This window comes from Trachurus japonicus, chromosome 16, assembly GCF_045865225.1.
Source record: "Trachurus japonicus isolate A0001 chromosome 16, Traja_1.0".
NCBI lineage: Eukaryota > Metazoa > Chordata > Actinopteri > Carangiformes > Carangidae > Trachurus > Trachurus japonicus.
This window is the reverse complement of record NC_140922.1, coordinates 18,105,315-18,124,372: the sequence shown is the minus strand read 5'-3', so window position 1 is coordinate 18,124,372 and position 19,058 is coordinate 18,105,315. Positions and strand designations below refer to the sequence as shown.

General features: G+C 44.0%; 1 protein-coding gene across 3 annotated transcripts in view; it reads right to left on the bottom strand.

The window, feature by feature from the left end:
* The window catches only part of iglon5 (IgLON family member 5), a 147,041-nt gene that overhangs the window by 88,042 nt on the left and 39,941 nt on the right, over positions 1 to 19,058 (bottom strand). The window contains exon 1 of one of the 3 annotated variants that reach the window (XR_015037864.1): positions 6,586 to 7,319. The exons of 1 other annotated variant lie outside the window; for it this stretch is intronic. Coding sequence is in view for 1 of the 2 variants with exons in the window: in XM_085802344.1 (XP_085658470.1) it covers positions 6,586 to 6,646 (61 nt within the window). In the remaining variant the exon portion in view is untranslated. Of the gene's footprint in view, positions 1 to 6,585; positions 7,320 to 19,058 lie in introns of those variants that run through there. One more of the 3 variants, XM_085802344.1, reaches the window with a different exon arrangement.

The following is a 19,058-nucleotide window of genomic DNA, read 5'->3' as shown; positions in this document are numbered from 1 at the left end:
TCCTTCTCTCCACCTCTTATGGCTTCAGGAGAAGTCTGTGAAGGGAGCAGCTGCTGAAATATTTATTGATCTGTTTTCCTCAGTTTTATTTATTTCCCTCTCTTCCCTCTTGCCCTCCCTTCCCCTCCGCGCAGACCCAGAAGCACCTCCAGCGCCACAAGATGTCAGAGGCAGCGGAGGGGCTGAAAATCCACAACATGAAACCATTATTTAGCATTTGTTGCACCCAGTAGTTTTACCTGTGTAAACAAAACAAGGGGTGCGAGGGTCGGATGAAGGCAAATGTGAGAACAACAACAGAACAGCGACGGCGAGAACAGATGCGGCGCAGATTGAGCCGTGAGACAGGTGAATTGTTCAGCACATTTTTGATGTCGGCATCCGCTGCAGGGGGTTGTTGACAGGAAACACCAAGGTGCTGCTCTCTTATTTTTGAGATATTTTTAGAGAGTAAAGGAAGTTATACACAACTGGAAGCTACTGAAGTAGTAGTAGTCATGGCAACAATGCCCTGAGCAATTATAATTACAATGGTAACAGTGTTAGCACTGGACTAAACGGATTCACAGATGAATCTGACGTTATCTCTGCGTAATTAAAGGGCTTCCGTGCTATCGTATATGTCCCTGTGGTAAATATCAGGGCGGCTAACCAGGAGTTCTGAGGTGACTCCAACAGAGAGCCATTCAGCGGTCGTTTGAAACTAATGTTTTTTTCCAGCCTTGTGTTGTCGCACAAATGATTAAACTTACACAAACACACACACAAACACACACACACACAAAGGGAAGGATCACACACATAGACACATGCAAACATTCAGACGCAAAACCCACACATACACAAAGCTAAGTCCCATCACCAGGCATGGCCTGCATTAGTGCCTAAGCCTTTTCCATTGATTCGCCGGCGAGCTCCTTGTCTTTTGGTAATGAGGACAGGGAGAGAAGCGGGACCCTCGTCCCTCCCGGCTCCCCTAGGACAAGCAGCCAGCACTAATCTGAATTGTGTTTCCAATGATGCTAACTCCCTGGCACAAAAAAGACTAGAAGCAAGAGGAACAGAGGAAGGAAAATCACACAGCGCTCTCTCTCCCCCCCCTCTAACAGTATTCATTCCTCTTAAATGTGAAACATCTGCACATCACCAAACAAGAAAACATCTCTTTTTCTCCCTCTCTTTTTCCCCGCAGACAGCTCAATCTGCAGTGTGAAGTGAAGCCTCGAAAAACCAAAGGGAAGAAATTTCCACTCTGCTGAGGCTTATTCGATTCCCCCTATATGAACGCTATTGAAAAGAAATCAATGAGAGATTTTAATATCCATGCTGAGGTGTATATGTATAACGATGTCCTCTCTTCTCCCTCATGGCTCGGCTCCATTGGTTTCCCATTGATTTAACGCCCGCACCTTCAGCGGGCAAATAGTTGATATTCATCTTCCCAGCGGCCCGAGTAAAGGAGCTATTCCACAGTGTCTGCATGCATACGTTTATTTCTCTGTGAGAGCATGTGTGGGTGTGCGTGTGTGTGTGTCCCTGCGTGGGCAGTGGTTGATGTGAGTACATGAGCCACCACTTATCCCTGCTTCTACAGCCACTCTGCTCCCTCTTGAACGATCCTTCCCTTACACTAAATAAAACATAACCCTTTTTCATTTGTTACACTGAGAACCCACAGCTCATATTCATATTCAGACCCGGACCGACACAGGTCTTTAAGCTGGGACTGGGACATGGGGAGGACGAGGGGAGGTTGTAACGAAGCGGATTACTACAGTAATTAAACACAGTATAACTACCTGTCCCGAGTTGAAAGCGGTCCCAGTTCCTTTCCATTACACTGAACTCCATATATTATAACTGTAATTATAATTGCAAACAAGCCTTGCTGTAATCATTATTTATGACACTGACACTGTGTGTAATTGCCAAACCCCAGAACCAATATGTGAGGCCCAGTGAAGTGTTTATCAAAACCGACAGGAGAAATCTCAAGGGCAGCGAATTGGTCCTGCATCCTCCTATCGTCCACGGCAACACAGCGGCTAAACCGTCCTCGAAGGATTTGGACCTGTGACCTCGCGGTCACCGCTCTTGCCAGAGAGCTGCTAACACAACGAGATGCAGGGTCCAGTTTCAGCCTGGCAGGTTGCTGGGGTCACTATAGCTCGCGGGGTTATAGATCTCTGTCTTGCCTGTAATTGGAAATGCTGCAAAAACCCATGTAGCGAGGGCACAGTAATGAATACGGCTCAAAATTACTCACTTTCCTGCTCCTTCGGTATTGCTATCCATACATGCCACCTTTTAAATAGACAGTTTAAGCTTCTCCTTTTAGGGATGGTGGTTCAGACTTCCCAGAGCCAGGTGCATTAGGTCCAAACATTTATTTATTTATTTGTTTATTTTATGAGTACCACGATCGCTTCCACTTGCTCAAGCGATCCTCTTTGCGGTTTTTATTGACCTGTTGTCTACGTGTGGCTATCTTCTCTTTGGTGTCTTAGTTTTTGCCACGCTGCAAGCCAATTTTCCCATCTGGGAAAATAAAAATTGAACTGAATGGGTTGTATTTTACAGTCCTTGATGTTGATCCTTAACACCTTGAAAGTAAAAAAAAAAAAGAAAGAAAAAAAAAGGAAATGCTGTCAGTGGTTGCAAGGTAGGACATGATTCTTTGTGCTGAATTCCCATGGTTGAGGCCATGATAACATGTTTCACTTTTAAATTATCAGTTGTGATTTAGGTCTTTAAATAGCTTCAGTAGGTAGTATTTTCCTTTTTCACAAAGCTCTGACATATTTTCAAAATGTTTCAGCTGCTTTTAGGTTGGGAGATATGTAATTTAATCTTGCCCTGTAATAACTTTATCACACTGGAATATATCAAAAGTAATTAAAACTGAATGTCTCATAATGCTTCTCCAGTACACCATGCTTTATTCACCATACTATTATGGCTGGTCTGTCTTTCCCAGGTAATTGACAAGTTTAAATTTTCGATTCTCGACCATTAATCAGCATTACTGTAAGTTCCTGTACAACACCAAACTCACCTATTGTTTTTTCTGTCCCAGCTCTTCTCTGCCAGTCACTGGATTATATATTTTATTAAGATACTGTATTGGCTCTATTATATATGAGGAATAGATTTAGTGGAAGATACTGAATGCACTGCACCACAGGCCATCGTACATCAGCAAGAGAAACAAGAGAAGAAAGTAAATCCCAGAGGGACAACATCCACACCACAGATGCAGGCTGGTTGAACCTCCAACCCTTGTCCCCGAGGCTCTTGAGACCAAATCCAGGCCCTCTCACTCCAACACTTGCAGATAAATAAAACCTGCCAAAATGGCAGCGTATTTCTAAGCCAAACATGGAGAACAACAGCACACACAAACCATGGATTTCAAAGGGAGGGAGAAAAAGCAGAGGCCCCTCCAGAATAGGAGCGCGAGGCATCTGTTGATGCTGGCATCTCCCTTCTCTTCATCCCTAAGCCAAAAATGGCGATCCAGTCGAGAGTGTGTGTGTGTGTGTGTGTGTGTGTGTTGTGTGTGGGTGGGTATGTGTGCGTGTGTGTCTGTAAGGGGGCAGGGAAGAAGGAGGGCGGCTACATGCTAACATGTGCAATGCGCATTGACCCCACTTGGCCCCCATATGCTGCTGAAACAAGAATGATGGTGGGCTACAAAGCCACCCCGCCTGTCCCTGCCCTGTACATTTCCTCTTCCAGAACCTCTAGCACAGCAGCGCACGTCTGTGGGAAGACCCATCTGCTGGACCGTTTGAACATTAGGAACATTTACTGTAGGTACAGCAGGGTGTAAAACATGTATTCCCTGCAGTTGAAAGAAATGCACTTCCTTAACCACCTAGACTAAGACACTAGACATAACCTTAAATGTCCTCTGTCATGACCTAGTAGGCGGAGGCACTTTCTCTTGTCACCTTCATTTTTCACTGAATCAATGACGACATCATCATCATGATCACATCTCGCAGGTTTCTGTCACAACAGAAATCCTCCAGGCGAATGGTAAATTGTTTAATTTGTGGCGGAGGTGTGTGTATGTGTGTGTGTGTGTGTGTGTGTGTGTGTGGATCCCCCTGCCCCATCATCAGGAACACACAGCAAACCCTCCCAGTGTCTGGTCTTATAGATGAGACGGGATTTGATTAATTGCAGACAGCTTGTGTGCCAGAAACACATAGATATTGTACTGTACGTCTGAGTGGGCGCGTGGCGATCCACCTCTCCTCAGCTATCTGAGCTCTCAGACATTTCGGATATAGAAGGTGGAGAGTAAACGAGTGAGGGGAAAGATACAACAGTTTGCCAGAGGAGTGACCGTCACACAAACTGTGGTGTGGTTGTTGTTTGCGTAGTCAAACACCAAGCCAGTGGGAAGCCTGGGTAATGTTCTGCAGCAAAGCTAAAAAGCCCTTTTCAATCAGGTTGCCACACTGATGAACAGGTATGAAACAAATTTCACTAGGTGTTTCAGGGGGTATTAAAGATAAAATGGCACTCGCTTGTAATAAGTATTTGTCATGCATAATGTGAAGTGGCTAAATGAGTGAATCCGTCAAGAGGACGAAATATCTTCAGATGAATAAAATGTCGTGGAAGCAGCGCAGTCAGTCAGAGGCATGTGGATTATACATCATTAAACGGGCAATAATAACTCACACACAATCTGCTAAACAGTAGTGAGGAAGCATTAAGGCAACCACACACCACAAGCCTGACTCTGTGGGGCACAGATACAAAGGATTATTCCACTGCTGCATGATTTATCAAGCAGCGGACGGTGCCCTTTTAACAGTCATGTTCTTCCTTTATAATGCATGCTTTTCACCTTAAAAGACGAATGTGTTGTGGACCTACAGCCACTACGCGCAGCAGGCAGAGTCCCTCTCCAAGATGAATCTGATTCACATTTGCTGCAGTGTGCACGACTCACATCAATATCCAATCATTCCTCGGCTGTGGCCTACATGATTGGACATACCTTCACATCATAAAAACCCACAGGTTTCCAGACGTAGAGGGCCGAGAGCCGAAATGAGTCTCAATACGGTTGTATGGGAGGTTTTGCGTGGTGCTGGGTCCATTGTGTTTGTGTGCCGTGTGTACGTCCTGCAGGGCCGGCCGTCTGCTCTCCGCCTGGTGTGGACGGGGCTTGCTGTGGCAAGCCAACCATGACCAGCTGGGCTCTCCTGCCCACAAGGAGCTGAGGAGCAGGAGGCTATAGCCCGTCTGCATCTGCGGGCTGTTAACCTCACATCTTATTGCACTGACACATCAATTATTGTTATTAAGGGCCAGAGTAATTTATTTATATACTGATTTCCCACAGGATGAAGGCACGACTAATTGAGCCAGGTGTGTGTGTGTGTGTGTGTGTGTGTGTATGCTGGATGGGCTGAGGGAAATTAGAGAGCATGGTGAGAATGCCATGCACAGCTAATACATGGTGGGACATCCCAGAGCATGGATAGCATGATGAAAAATGCAGGAGGATTTTTAAATACTCCCCGGTCAGTGTTTCCCTGTGGACAACAACAACAACAACAACAGCAGCAGCAACATAACTACACAGAGTGTTTGTGTTATTCAGACTGAGGCAGCTGAAACCCCTCCTGAATCCAGTGCTTGTGCAAGTTATGTCAACACTGTAAAAAGGCTTTCACCGGAAGGGCATAAAATATGGAGCAGATGAATGTAATTAAAAAATAAAAGAGAATGGCTGGCTGGACTATTCAGCTGGTTAATGTTAGACCCCCCCTCCTCACACACACACACACACACACACACACACACACACATGTCCCCTCTCTCTGTCTCTCCCCCCACCAACTGTCCATCCGTCACCATTTATCCCTCCGTCTCCCTCGACCTTGGTTTTGAAGACAGAGAACAAAACACTGAGCCTCTCTCTAGAGTCTCTCTGCATTGCTTCTGCTCATACTGGATTTAACCACCACCACCACCACTATCACCCCCACCCCTCACTCTTTTTGCACACTGGTGATGCGTCGTGTGCGTGGGATACCGGGCCAATTCACGTCACGTAAAGGAATGTTCACAGAAGACTGGGGATGGGGGAGTCTGCCCCCACCCCTCCCCACCACCACCACCACCACCCCTCCTCCCTCTATAGTAAACATCTTAACATGCACCACTCGTTGCTTACACTGAACCACGAGGTTGGCTTGGAGATGAACCTGGCGCTGCGCTCGCGTGCACGCGCGCACACAGGCGCACGCACACGCACACACACACACACACACACACACACACACACACACACACACACACACACACTCGCATATACATTCTCATCTGTGTGAGCAAAAGGGAAAGCAGGAGCGCAGTGGCTCAGCAGACACGCGTGATTCACAGGCAGGTAGACAACACCCCCCCCCTCACCACCACCACCACCACCACCACCCGCTCCTCATCATTAGTATTCACCTCCACAGCCGTTTACAGAAAATGAAAGGCGAGGATACATGCGTATAGAGACGCAGCAGCGCAGCCGTCAGCGGATCAGCAAAGTGGCTCGTAAGAACTTACCTTTCGACAGCAGAACCAGGATCAAGGCAGCAAACGCGTTCCACAAGAGGGGGCAGCCCATGATGGAGTTGAGATTGATTTTCTGCTTGTTTTTGCAGTCAAATGCCTTGGTATTCCTCCTTAATCGCACCGTTGCGGGGAATCTGTGTAGCCTTTAGGGGGGAAAAAACCGGCCCAGTGGATGAATGTCAACAGCAAATAGTCCAACGCTTCTACATGTGACTGGACGAGAACATCAGTCTTATCCACTTGACTTTTCCTTTTGATGACCCCCGTCGGAGAGAGAGAGAGAGAGAGAGAGAGAGAAAGAGAGAGGCGGAGGGGGCTGTTTATCTTCTCCTAGAGTCTCTCAACCAGAAAAATATTAGAGCACCAAAAACAAATATCCCAGACACTTAGTTTGCCTCTCAGTGCCTTGAAGAAAGGAGAAAATATCTTACAAAAAGCATGGAGAGAGAAGGCAGAATTCAAACTGTCCAATGACTTCACATAAATATGTTTTTCTCTTGTTTTCTTTGACAGAGAACGGGACGTGATCTGTGCGTCCTGATCAGTCGCAAGTCGCCACTTGTGCCTTAATTAGCCTGCTCCCGTACGTCTCTGTTGGTATGCAGCGCGTCTCGTGGCTCCGCACTCAGTGCGTCGCAGGCAGCAGCAGCGAGAGCGAGGCGCACAAGAAAAGAGCTTGATCGACAGTTCGAGGAAGAGCCCCTTTCTCCCAATCACCGGCCCCAAGGAAGGAGGCGGGATTTACGATTGCACCGATGTCCCGCTCGGAGAGGCCGGCCAAGGAGCGGCGGCGGCCAATCGGAGGCGCGCGGTGGGCGGGCAGAGCGCGAGGCGAAGCACGGCGCGGTGATAATGCAATGTGATTTATAGCCAGTTCGGTGTTGCTGCAGTACTCAGAGAAAACAGTTCACAGGGGGACAGGCGGGCATAATAACTACAGGGACAGAGGTGGGGGGAGGTGGCGGGGAGGGGGCGAACGAGGGGCCGGTGGAGCCGTATGTGTGTCCGGGGATGCATCGGATGAAAAGAGAAGGAGATATAAATGACAGGTGGTGCTGCTGCTGTTGACCAGATGTTACTCAATTGCCTTTAAATCAATATCGTCAGAGCAGAGGAGGGGGAGGTTGTAAAGAGAGTCAGAGAGCTGCCCTCATACTGGAGGCTGTGGTTGGACTGGGCGGACTGGGCAGATTGTAATAGCACTGCAGAAAACACACCATCTGATCACAGTGCTGACTTAATGAAAGGAAACATTACCCATTCAGGAAGACACTTTATATTTAAGCACGAGCCCTAATGAGCCATTTATAAACATGTTACTCTCTTAGTCTCGCTGCTGCTGCTGCGTAAGGTACTAAAAGCACAAGTAGCTAACAGTTGCCTCTGGTAAAGATCTCATTCACATATAGTGAGCTCATCATCTTGCTTGAAAGATAGAAGCCTGAGACAGACACTGGCTCCTCTCAGGAACCTCACTGCCAGACTGCTTCCTTAATATTTGGTACTTGATCATCACATTGCATCATATATCAGTAGACCCCCGCATCAAAAAGCTCACACAATACCCAGTAGGCTCTTTTTTTTTTTGCAATATTTGCTGTATTATTAAAATGATTCTCCCCATGTTAGCTGATATCTATCTTGCTCCACTTTTGACCGATACACATGTTTCTTTATTCCCCACATAACCAATTAATGCTTTATTACTGCTGAGTGCATGAGTAATAAAGCAGCGATTGCTGATCTACAGTGTTCGGACAGAATTAGAATAAATACTGTAGGGGATAAACCGACTGCTAATCTGCCCCAGATGAAAAATGAAGGGAGATGAACAGGCTAACTCTAAGAAAAGCCTGATTAATGAGTCAGCTAATCAAAGCCCAGCATTAGTTATTTAAAGTGTGTGATATATTTGTAAATACTTGTTATTCATGATTAATTGGATTTGACACAGTGGAGTAAACACAGATAGATAGATAGATAGATAGATAGATAGATAGATAGATAGATAGATAGATAGATAGATAGATAGATAGATAGATAGATAGATAGATAGATAGATAGATAGATAGATAGATAGATAGATAGATAGATAGATAGATAGATAGATAGATAGATAGATAGATAATCAGGCCTGAGGGTAACTCCAATTCAACATGACTTTTAACCGTTACTGCATGTGCCATTGTTTGGACAAAACAATTACACGGCGATACAGTATGGCACACTAATCAGCATGTTATTCTCCTCTTCCTTTGAACATACAATATTTGCTGCAGGACAACAATGTAAAGCTTTCATACTAACATAGGAACACTGCCCCTGTGTGACACTCAAGACTCTGACCTAAACAACAGATACAGTGTGCGCAGTGGCAAAGCTTCATTAATGGTATTCATGATTGCAATCTGTAATTCAGCTGGCTTTCTATGTACTTACAGATATTATTTATAGACCTGTCACGCGCTGCAGTGTGTTTGTTCTCTGTTGTTCCAAGTTATTAGATAAAAGTAGAAACACCTGCAAAAATGTTGACACAAATTTGCATTTTGACTCAGATTTTACAAAGCCAATTACCCTCAGACCTCTCAGCTCCCATCATACTGTTTGACATCCTCAGCACAGTGGAAGTGGGTTTGCAGAGAAGCTGAGACCGAGCTGAGAATTTTTCATAGGCTGGATGCAAACGTTTCTCTGGACCCACAGATTGAGCCCTCACAGGCTTTTGTCGCACGTACGGCGACGTCTTAACCGTCATCAGGTCAAGTCTGCGAGGGTGCTGGATTGTAAGGGGATCATGTGCAGAACTTAAAGTCCTCGCACTTTTCCTTGGAGGTTAACTGAAACTTCTGAGGCTGCAACTCATTTCAAAATATCTTTCTGAATGGTTCTTAACAGTATTGATATTGGCAAGAAAGTCCACAGAAAGTCCACTTGAGGCCACTTGCAAACTTGATGAATTGTGGATTTGGACCGCCCTCAGCACGCACAGACTTCCTGGGAACGGTCCATTAAGTTTGTGAGTGTGCAGGTGCTGTGAAGTCTGTACATTTGGATTCTGCCATAATTTTGGAAAGACTGACATGTATCAGCAGAAGGAAATGGTGCTGTGTTTTGCATTATAATTAGCAGGCACCAAACTAATCTACACATGCAGCACTGTCACATGTTCATTCCTCATGTGAATACTAATACTTCAGATTTCCGTCACAGTATTTACTGTGGTTCTCTACTGTGTAGCAGGAGCACATGATGGGGGACTTTAAACAGCGATAGTTGAAGCGACAGCTATGGCGCCTATATACATTCTCACATCAAAGATCACTGGGCAACATTTAACTCTGATGACGGCTACTTCTTCAGGAGGCCAAGGTTGCTCTGAACCTACACTATGTTTTCTGAAAAGAGCCTGACAGCACTTATTTTTATTAGAGGACAATATAATATCAGATGAGGCCTTTGTCTGTTACTTCAGCACCACGGACAGCGCAAGGAATTTTTCAATACACTGCACAGACAGGCTGGAGGCTGAAGAGGGAGGATGGCAGTCATCAGATTGCACCGACATGTCCATGTATTAACGTATTAATTAATGTAAAGATAAGTGAAATGTACCTGTATGTTCAACAAATAAATCATAATAATAATTAAATATAAACTAAATGACCATGTAAATCTAAGTCATTGCATCACATGGTAAACCATCCCTTGAACACACCTTGCTTAAAGTTGCTTTTGTAAATGATACCAAGGTACCAAGCACAGAAGATATGAAGGCTAGGTACTGTATCATCACCCCCCCCCCCCCGCACACACACACACACACACACAAACGCGAAGCCAAAATAGTAAGAAATGGTTGGACTTCTCAACTGGGGAAATGCGAAGGCAAATGAGAAGGCATTGGAATACATTATGTCACATGATCAATTAGAGCTGAGCAATAAATTGATTTGATTGATTAATTTGGAGAGTATTTAAAAATGTAAATTAAACATGGGTATTTACTAGTGTCCAACTGATTAATTGGCTGGCCGATTTAATAAGCCAATTATAGCCCCTTGAGAATAATCGTTAATCTGCCAAATATGGGCCGACAGACACCAATGTTAACATTGTTATAACATATTTTCACTAATAAAGTGCAGGGAATATGACTTGGTTTTACTAAGAAATTACGTCCTTGTGTTATTATTTATCAGGTAGAGGTGAAATGCATTGCTGGCCTGAAGTAAATGAATAATTTAACAGGCACATTTCAAAAGATGTTAGAATTGGTAATGTGCTGCTCACCCCACACAACAATTTTAAACAAAAAAAGTATAGTAAAGTATTCTGCCTTCAATTTATATCCTTGTAATTTTGAAATATCGGTTAGTGGAATATTTTGTTCCTGAATATCAACATCAGCATTGGCCCCAAAAACTCCATATTGGTCGGGCCCTGGCTTGTGTAGTTTGTCAGTGTAGCCGATGTCATATCTGGCCCTCTGTGTTGTGTTTCTCACGGCCTGCCCTAGGTGGGGTTCGATCCCACGACCTCCCGCACCGGAGGCGACAATGCTAACCTCTTCGCCAAGAGGTTGACAACCACTTGTCAGATTGGTTAGCACGTATTTTATGGGTGGAGTGAGTGCACATCCGCTACATCAGCCCATGAGACATGATGAAAATAGGAGGAGATTTAAAGAAAAAAAAAAAAAAAAAGGTAAGGAGATATTTCCCAAAAAAGGCTGCCCAGTTGTCTGGAAGTGGTTCATTAGGTTTTTAGTGCACAAATTCCAGCTAACCATTGTCCACTGTAAAGTTTGTGGCAGCTAAAAGCAGCAGCATGGTTAAGACTCCTGCAGCTCAGAAGAACATGAGTGGGACAAATGTGTGGCATGTTGCAGAAGACAGCAGCAGCTTTAAAACTATACAGCCAGCAAGCAGCTAACATTTGTCAACTTTTCCTGTAATATCCCATAGAAGAAGGAGGATCCATGGGGGAAGCATTGCACTTGTGGTTCATGTTGTGTCACTGTTGTTGTTTTGCTTAAGTTGCTAGTCTTTGCTGCCCTGTGGAAATGAGATCCTGAAAACTGGTAACAGCCATCACAGAGGTACTTCTCATGGTGTCAGCATGCATCTTGCATGATCCAATCACAAGTGGACAGCTCTCAGGAACACATGTGACATGTGATTACACACCACATTCACAAGTGGAAACTGATTTGCAGCCAGGCCATACAAAAGACACACTTAGCACCAAAGATTTGAGAACATCAACATGTATGACATACAGGCCAGAATGATTCAGAGCCTTTTCATCAAGGTCGAATTGCAAAGTCAACTAAGCAGTCTGTGCAAATAGGTAATCTTCAGACAACAGTACCATCTCCTATTTAACAACTGAACAGCAGTAAGAATAAAGGAAACCTTGTATATCTTGGTCGTCGCAACCGCCACCCTGAAACAACAACTTAAAAAAAATAAAAATAAAACCTCAAACTTTCCCCAAAGAGTCATTGGCCCTCCAGAAGGCGAGTCACCTTTCTGACCAACGGCGTGATGTAAACATCTGAAAACTAGATTAGAGTCTTTGTAGCCCCTTTGATACCACTTTGATACCAAGCCTGTTTTTGTGGGCCAAAGTCAAATTACCATACCAAACAGTGCAGAACATTAAAACTGATTAACCTCTATAATAAAACAAAAAGTCATATCTTTTTCAGGAAAAATGTCTGTTTTTGTGGCCACATTCCTGTAGCAGTATGAACACAAATGGATCCTGGGCCACACTGAAGGACCGCCTACTCAACTGATGTGCTCTGCCAATGTCTGATTAGTCCCACCAGTTTCAGAACAATCCAAATATATTTTACCATTTCAAATGGCTTGAACACTTATTCATTGTAGATCTGTATACACAGTGAGATGATTCTTGCTCTCTCTCTCTTCTCTACCAGCCAAAGCAACAGTGTGATTATCTGCAGAGAGAGAGTGGAAGCGAGATCCGATCACAAGTGGTCACTCGAGATGCATTCACTGACATTTGTTAATGCCAGGCGCAAAGTTGTCCACTTGTGATCGGGTAAGCTGCGACATATTTTTATGCGAGGTCTAAAGAGCACTATACCTCACTGTGTGTTATATGAAAGTATTATGGACTACTTGTGAGCCTTCTTTTCTTCTGTCTGTGTTGTTCTTTCTTCTCCGTTCCCCCAATCTGATTTATCTGGGACACCTGGATATCCACCTTTGAGTTAATAGTACGCAATTAACTTAGTCAAATTGTTCATCAAAAGGTCACTGTAGGTCAGGATGGTGAGAAAAGACAGGTTTAATCACCTTTAATTCCAATCAACAGACTTGATTCACTGAAAAGGTTTCCATTATGAGGAGGATTTCATTTTTGGCCTGAACATTAATACAAGATTATCCAATTTTTTGTCCAGAAAACATGTCTTTGCATACACTACTGTACCAGAATGTTTTCAAATTTACCATTTCATTTAAGACTCTCAAGAATCCAGTCTTCACAAACATCATTTTACCATCTGCTCACCTAATTGTGTGCTGCAGTTCATCCTTTCAGAGTGGGTGTCAGCTTTTCCAAATGGTGATTATCTCATGTTGGAGCCACAAAAAATAATTATCATGTGCCTAACATGTTTTCTATTATCATTAGTAGGTTAGTGCTGGAATAAAAACAAATGGCCAAGTGCTAGTTATTATCCATCTATATCTTCTTCAGTTTAGAGTCAACTGGGCTGTTAAGTCTGGTGCAATGGTTTCAAATTTTCATCGATTTATTCTATCAATTCTTTTTTTTCTTCTTTTATTATCTAAAAGCATTGCCAGTGTCTGTTTTGTGCTGAAGGACGACACAGTGAAGAACAACATGTACGATCATACTGTATCAATGTGCAACATTAGTATGAGCATTGAGCTGGACCTGAGGGAGAAGAGACTCTGTAAGTGTAAGACAACTTAGAGAGAATGATAGTGGACCCTTATTTCAGACTACATGCTGGAGGACCACACTTATTGGTACAGGGGCCAAAAAGAGAGACACAAATTCAAATATAGTTAGTAAAAGTGAGTGGGAAATAGAAGGAAAGAAAGGTTAGAACTGAAGTGTGTGTGTGCACACCTGCTGAGCAATTTAAAATGTTGGCTGTAGGCAAAGAAATGCAAAATACGAGTGAAGTGGATCTGCCCAGCACTAATGTTTAAAGAGGATGGAACGCAATGGCCATGGACTAAAGCCTCTCAGGTCTGGTAAAATAAAAAAGGTAAAATGCTGTACAATGATCCAGGGAAATCTCAGGCTTTTTCAGAGCTTCATCCAGGCCCTCCTTCTCACGCATGAGCAGGAACAGGAAGACCTCCTCATCTTTGAAGGTAACACTAATTAGAGCAGTCATTCTAAAGCTGTGACCTTTTCTGCTTTTACCTTGAGTCTTTAATTTCTTTCAAAGCAGAGGTTCTCTTGGCTGCCGAAACCAGTACTTATTGATCCCAATCATTTCTGCAAAAAATGTTACACTCTCATCATCTCTCCATGTTTAATGACTTTGGTGAGTGAGCATTTTACTTCAAGTCCAGCTTGTACTGACCTAACAAGCTTCTTGGGCCGTCACAGTGCAGTCAGAGCGCAGCAGAATGATTATTACATTGAGTATGAAATGAATTCTTCGGCTTTTGTTGTAGTTTATGATGCATGAAAGTGTGACTGACTGTCCACAGCGCTACAGAGTGCATCGTTAATTATCGGCAGGAGAAACAGTGAGGCTAGTTAGTTAGAACTTAGAACTTATTATAGGCTTACACTTGAATGTGCTGTGGGAGCATATATATCCTGGGGGCCTCCTGCACCTGTCAATCGCAGCCAGAATCACCGAGACACCTCAAGTACCTGGTCTTAAATGGCAGTCATTTCACACCCAATTAATAGAGTATAAAGCAAACCCATACTATAATGTCAGATGATGGCACGTTGACTGTAAGGACAAACACAGAAGGACACCTCGCAGGGCTTGTTAGGAGCGCGGGCCGGTTTATGCAAACATGTCTGACTTGGAGTACATCAGGCTGTGGTAACTTGTCCCTGAAGTGTCTGCTGTAGAGCCACCAGTTGGGCTGAGACACCCCACCAGCCTGTTTAGTATGATAATGTATGGAGATGCGGGCACGGGCATTTTTCTCCCTCTTTCCCCTTGCTCTGTCTTTAAGCCCCCCCACATTAATTGGCATGGCAGAGGCAGCAGTCACTTGGTTGTAATCACTGTCCCTCGGAGAACCCCGCCGAGAAGGATTGAAGGAGAGAGGAACGGAGGGAGGGGGAGCGAGAACCTATGGTCTCGAAAGGCTTGTCCTCTGAATTACGTCCTCCCGAGAGGTGCAAGGAAGCAGAAAGCCAGGGAGGGGAAAGCAAGAAAGAGAGGAAGATATGGAACAAGAAGGGAAAAGAAAGAAAGAAGCTTGAGAGGAAATTGTGATTTGAGCTCCCCTGCACCTAGAGAAATGGACTGCGGATGGGAGGAGAGGAGAATTGGATGGGAGATTCATGTAGGGGATTATGGATGAAGATTGATAGTTGGATCAGTCGGGAGAAGGGTAAGGGAGGGTCGGGGATTAGGATACTTGATCGACATGAAAAAAGATGAGAAGGAATAGGAGGGGAGTGGTGGGTCCGAAGATAAATGACAGGGGTCAATTGACATCAAAGCTCCTCCTGTTGTAATGGAAGCAGTGTTCATCCTCTGCAAACTTTCTCAACTGAGAGAAAGTGCCAGGAAGGAGGAGGTTTCACATTCTCTAATTCAAGAAAATTGATTTATTTGCCATAGCCTATTAATTTGGTTCATTTCCACTGCTGATATCACCCTTGCTGTTAGCGCCTCACAAGTTGATGTTGTTACATTGACTTTAAGCACACGATTGTTTTCACTGCTGATTGCTGCTGCTGCAACATGCCACGCTTGTAAAGTACCTTGAAATTGAGGAACTGCATCTGAATCTGAAGGGGAGATGACAAAGAGGAGCAGGCCCGGAGATGGCATAGGCAGACGAGAAGAGAAAGTAAGAGGGGAAGAAATGAAGGTTTCTCCATTTGAGGGTCAAAATGTAAATGTTGTACTCCATCTTGGTCAAGGCGGCTAATTGCTTTAACCAAAGGATGAGTGTGCGTAAGTGTGTGGGTGTACGAAGGACTGTGTACATGGATGTGTTTCCCCATAGGCAGAGAATGATGGATCGTAAATGAATGATGAAACAGTGCAGGGAGAGTCACCTTTTAAGAAGCGAATGGAGCCTGAGCACGTCAGAGAGTGCGGCCTTGAAGCCAGATCAAAGCCATGAGCCGAGCTGTAATAGATGATGGAATTTAATCATGTCTGCTGCCTAACTCTTTCTCCCTCCATCTGACTCTCCCTCTCTTTCTCTCTCTGTTTTATAGCTTTCAAAATGTAACTGCCATTTTCCGTTCATTTTAATTCACCGCTCCATCATATCCCCCCCCCCATTGCCGCAGCACTGACTCTCTAGATGCAAGTCACTGACGTGGGCTTATTGAAGTACAATGACACAAAAAATACATCAGCATAATTACTCTATTAGCGCAGACTAATGTCTGATCGACCGGTCGTGTTTCATGTCACATCTGTGCCGTAGTTAGCGTCCACTTGGTTGCCTTCTGGCCATGTGGAAGCCTTTTGCTGCTGAGCTCTGTTGTTTCCCCTCAGTCTGAGAACAAGTGCTGCGTCTCACTCTACAAACCATCCCCTACTAATTAAAAAAAATTCTTAATGATAGTACTTCAACAGCATTCCTTATGCCATTAATCATCCACATATCCCATAGATCTGGAGACAAACGGGCAGTAAGAAGGAGAACTTTTCAGTGGTGGTGGAAGGAGAAAGAAAAGAAAGTGTGCTTCATTATCCTCGAGAATACTTTTGCATCAATTTGTATCCATAACTGTTGCACTTAAAGGAGCAACTCATTAATTCAGGATACTCTTGTAAGGATTATTGAACTCTGACTCAGCCATAAGGCAGCAGAGATGGGAGATGGGGTCCACAGAAGCAGTCCAGTCCATTCAGACGGTAGAAGACATAAGACGCTTTTCTCAGAGCCTAAAATGGTAGTTTCACAGCCAACAGAAATGTGGCATTGATAAATGACTGGTTTCTCAAAGTATCTATCACGGCTGACCATACCAAGCGCCATAGTTTTAAGCTTTGAGCATGTCTGCTTACTAGCTTACACATCATCTTAGCCCACTCCCGATGTCCTTAATGGATTCTCTGCCCCTGTCGTCCCTCTCTCTCTGTCTCTTTTGTCGTTTTCTCATTTAACCACACTAAAGCAAATCACTCCTTTTATCTGCCTTACTTTGATTTTTTTTTTGTGTGTGTTTCCAGTTGTTGTCTCTCTCTCTCGCCTGTTTTTCATCTCCCTCTCTGCCACCTATTATGACAGTCTTCCCTCTCCAGCCGATTATTTGTCTATCCCCTTCCTACTTTCTCAGCTTCCCACCTTCACTTTCTGTCTCCCCAGCTTGATGCAGCAGTAATGAGTGCAGCTTACGGTGCGGCTGGCCTGAGGTGAGCTGGAGAGAGGCAGGGAGGTTAATGAGGATAGCAACCTCGCTTTTTGCCCGAGGTGTAAAAAGAGAGTAAGTGGATGAGTGAAGGAGAGAGAGAGAGAGAGACCATGGGCCAGGAAGACAGACAGACAAACTGACAGAGAACTAACGTTGGCAATAATAAATTTAGCTGATTCATGTGCGCACACATGTCTAACTGTGTGACCGTCAGAAAGTATAAGAAGTTGGAAGAGTTTCCAAAATCAGAACCATGAGTTTGAAATGTCCATTAATACATGTCTATGTGTATGCTTAAGACTAAAAGTAATAAGCAAACAGACCTGAAAGATAGTTCATATAATATTATCAATAAGCATGACTTCGATGTGATAAACTATTAAGCCATCTCAGATCTACCGGCCTCACCAAGGTTCCCTGGTTAAAAATCAAGCGAGGACATGCGGAGTCAAATGCATGAAGCAGTGTACACAGTTCAGCAGCTCTGCCAAGAAAATAAATAATAAAAGCAAATGGTGCTGCTTCTTCTACGAGCATACTCATTCATCCGGGGGAACCAGTGGGAACAGATCATTTTACTATGAGTTGGTAACTAAGAAAGGAAATAAAAGGATGAATAAAACAACGAATGAATAAATTAACTAATTAATTAATAAATGGTGGCAGTGTTTCAGATGATCTCCAAATAGGAATTAGGCTGAGGTATAAAAAAAAAAGAAGAAAAAAGAAAAGAAAAGCTAAATCAATTTCCAACTGGAACTGAATTAAAATGAAAAAGATTTGACAGAGAAATGAAAGATAAACTTGAGAAAATGACTTCTGTATAATATACTTGATTGACATATTAAATATTTGCACATAAAGAGCTCTTCAGTTTTAACGTTCTTTGGAGGGTCTGTCACTTCCCCCTGTCGCTTCCAGTCACCTACAAGTGACATCTCTTGTTCTGTCATCTTTCCATCTTTCCCTCCCTCTCATTCCCTCTTTCCTCACATACCTGCCCTTGTCACCACTTCCTTTGTTTCACTCCCAAATCAATCTTTCTCATTTCGTCCAGAATTGATTTCACCATGTCTTATCATTGACGCAATCCTGCAATCCGCTCTCACCACCCCATCCAGTCCTATCCCACTCTATCTTTCTGCACTTTTTCTCCTCCTCTATCTCATTCTCTATCTATTCTGTTCAGCGTTCCACTGCCACTCATTACAAATAGGGCTCCTTTGCTCTGTCCCCTTACTTGGTAACCTCCGGAGCTGCGGAACAATGTCTTGATTGGATGTGGCTGGCATTACTAAGTGTTCTGTGCTGCACAATTGGTGCCATGCATGAGACATTACGTTGGCAGCCAGCAGCACATTATCACCATAGTACTGATATAGCACTGCAGACAGGCTAGCAAACAGTCTGGTTGTGTCATAGTGCAGTGTGCAATGTCTATATAGTTTTTTTTTTCACTATTTCAATTTCTTGCCTTCTGATTATTCCACATGCACATCCATCATGAAAATAAATTTGAATACCTTGTATTTTAACAGCTGCAGTGCTGTAATTAACATCGTTTTCAGAAGGCAGCAGCAACATTTATCAACAACTCTCCCTGCTTCATTAACATGCGTGCATACTATACTACAGATTGCAATTTCAGTATTACAAACACTCCCAGACACAGAGCTGCTCTGGCAGCAGAATAATCACATTTGTCGACTGGGCAGAGCCAAAGAACTGTGTCCCCAGGGACAGCGCTGAACTGTGGTGATTCTGACAGAGCGGGCAAAATCACCAGGTACATGATGCGAGTCATGTGATCGCCCCAAGGCCTCTTCTACACTACACTCCCCATAAAAGTCTTGAAAAGAATCAGCTGTATGCGT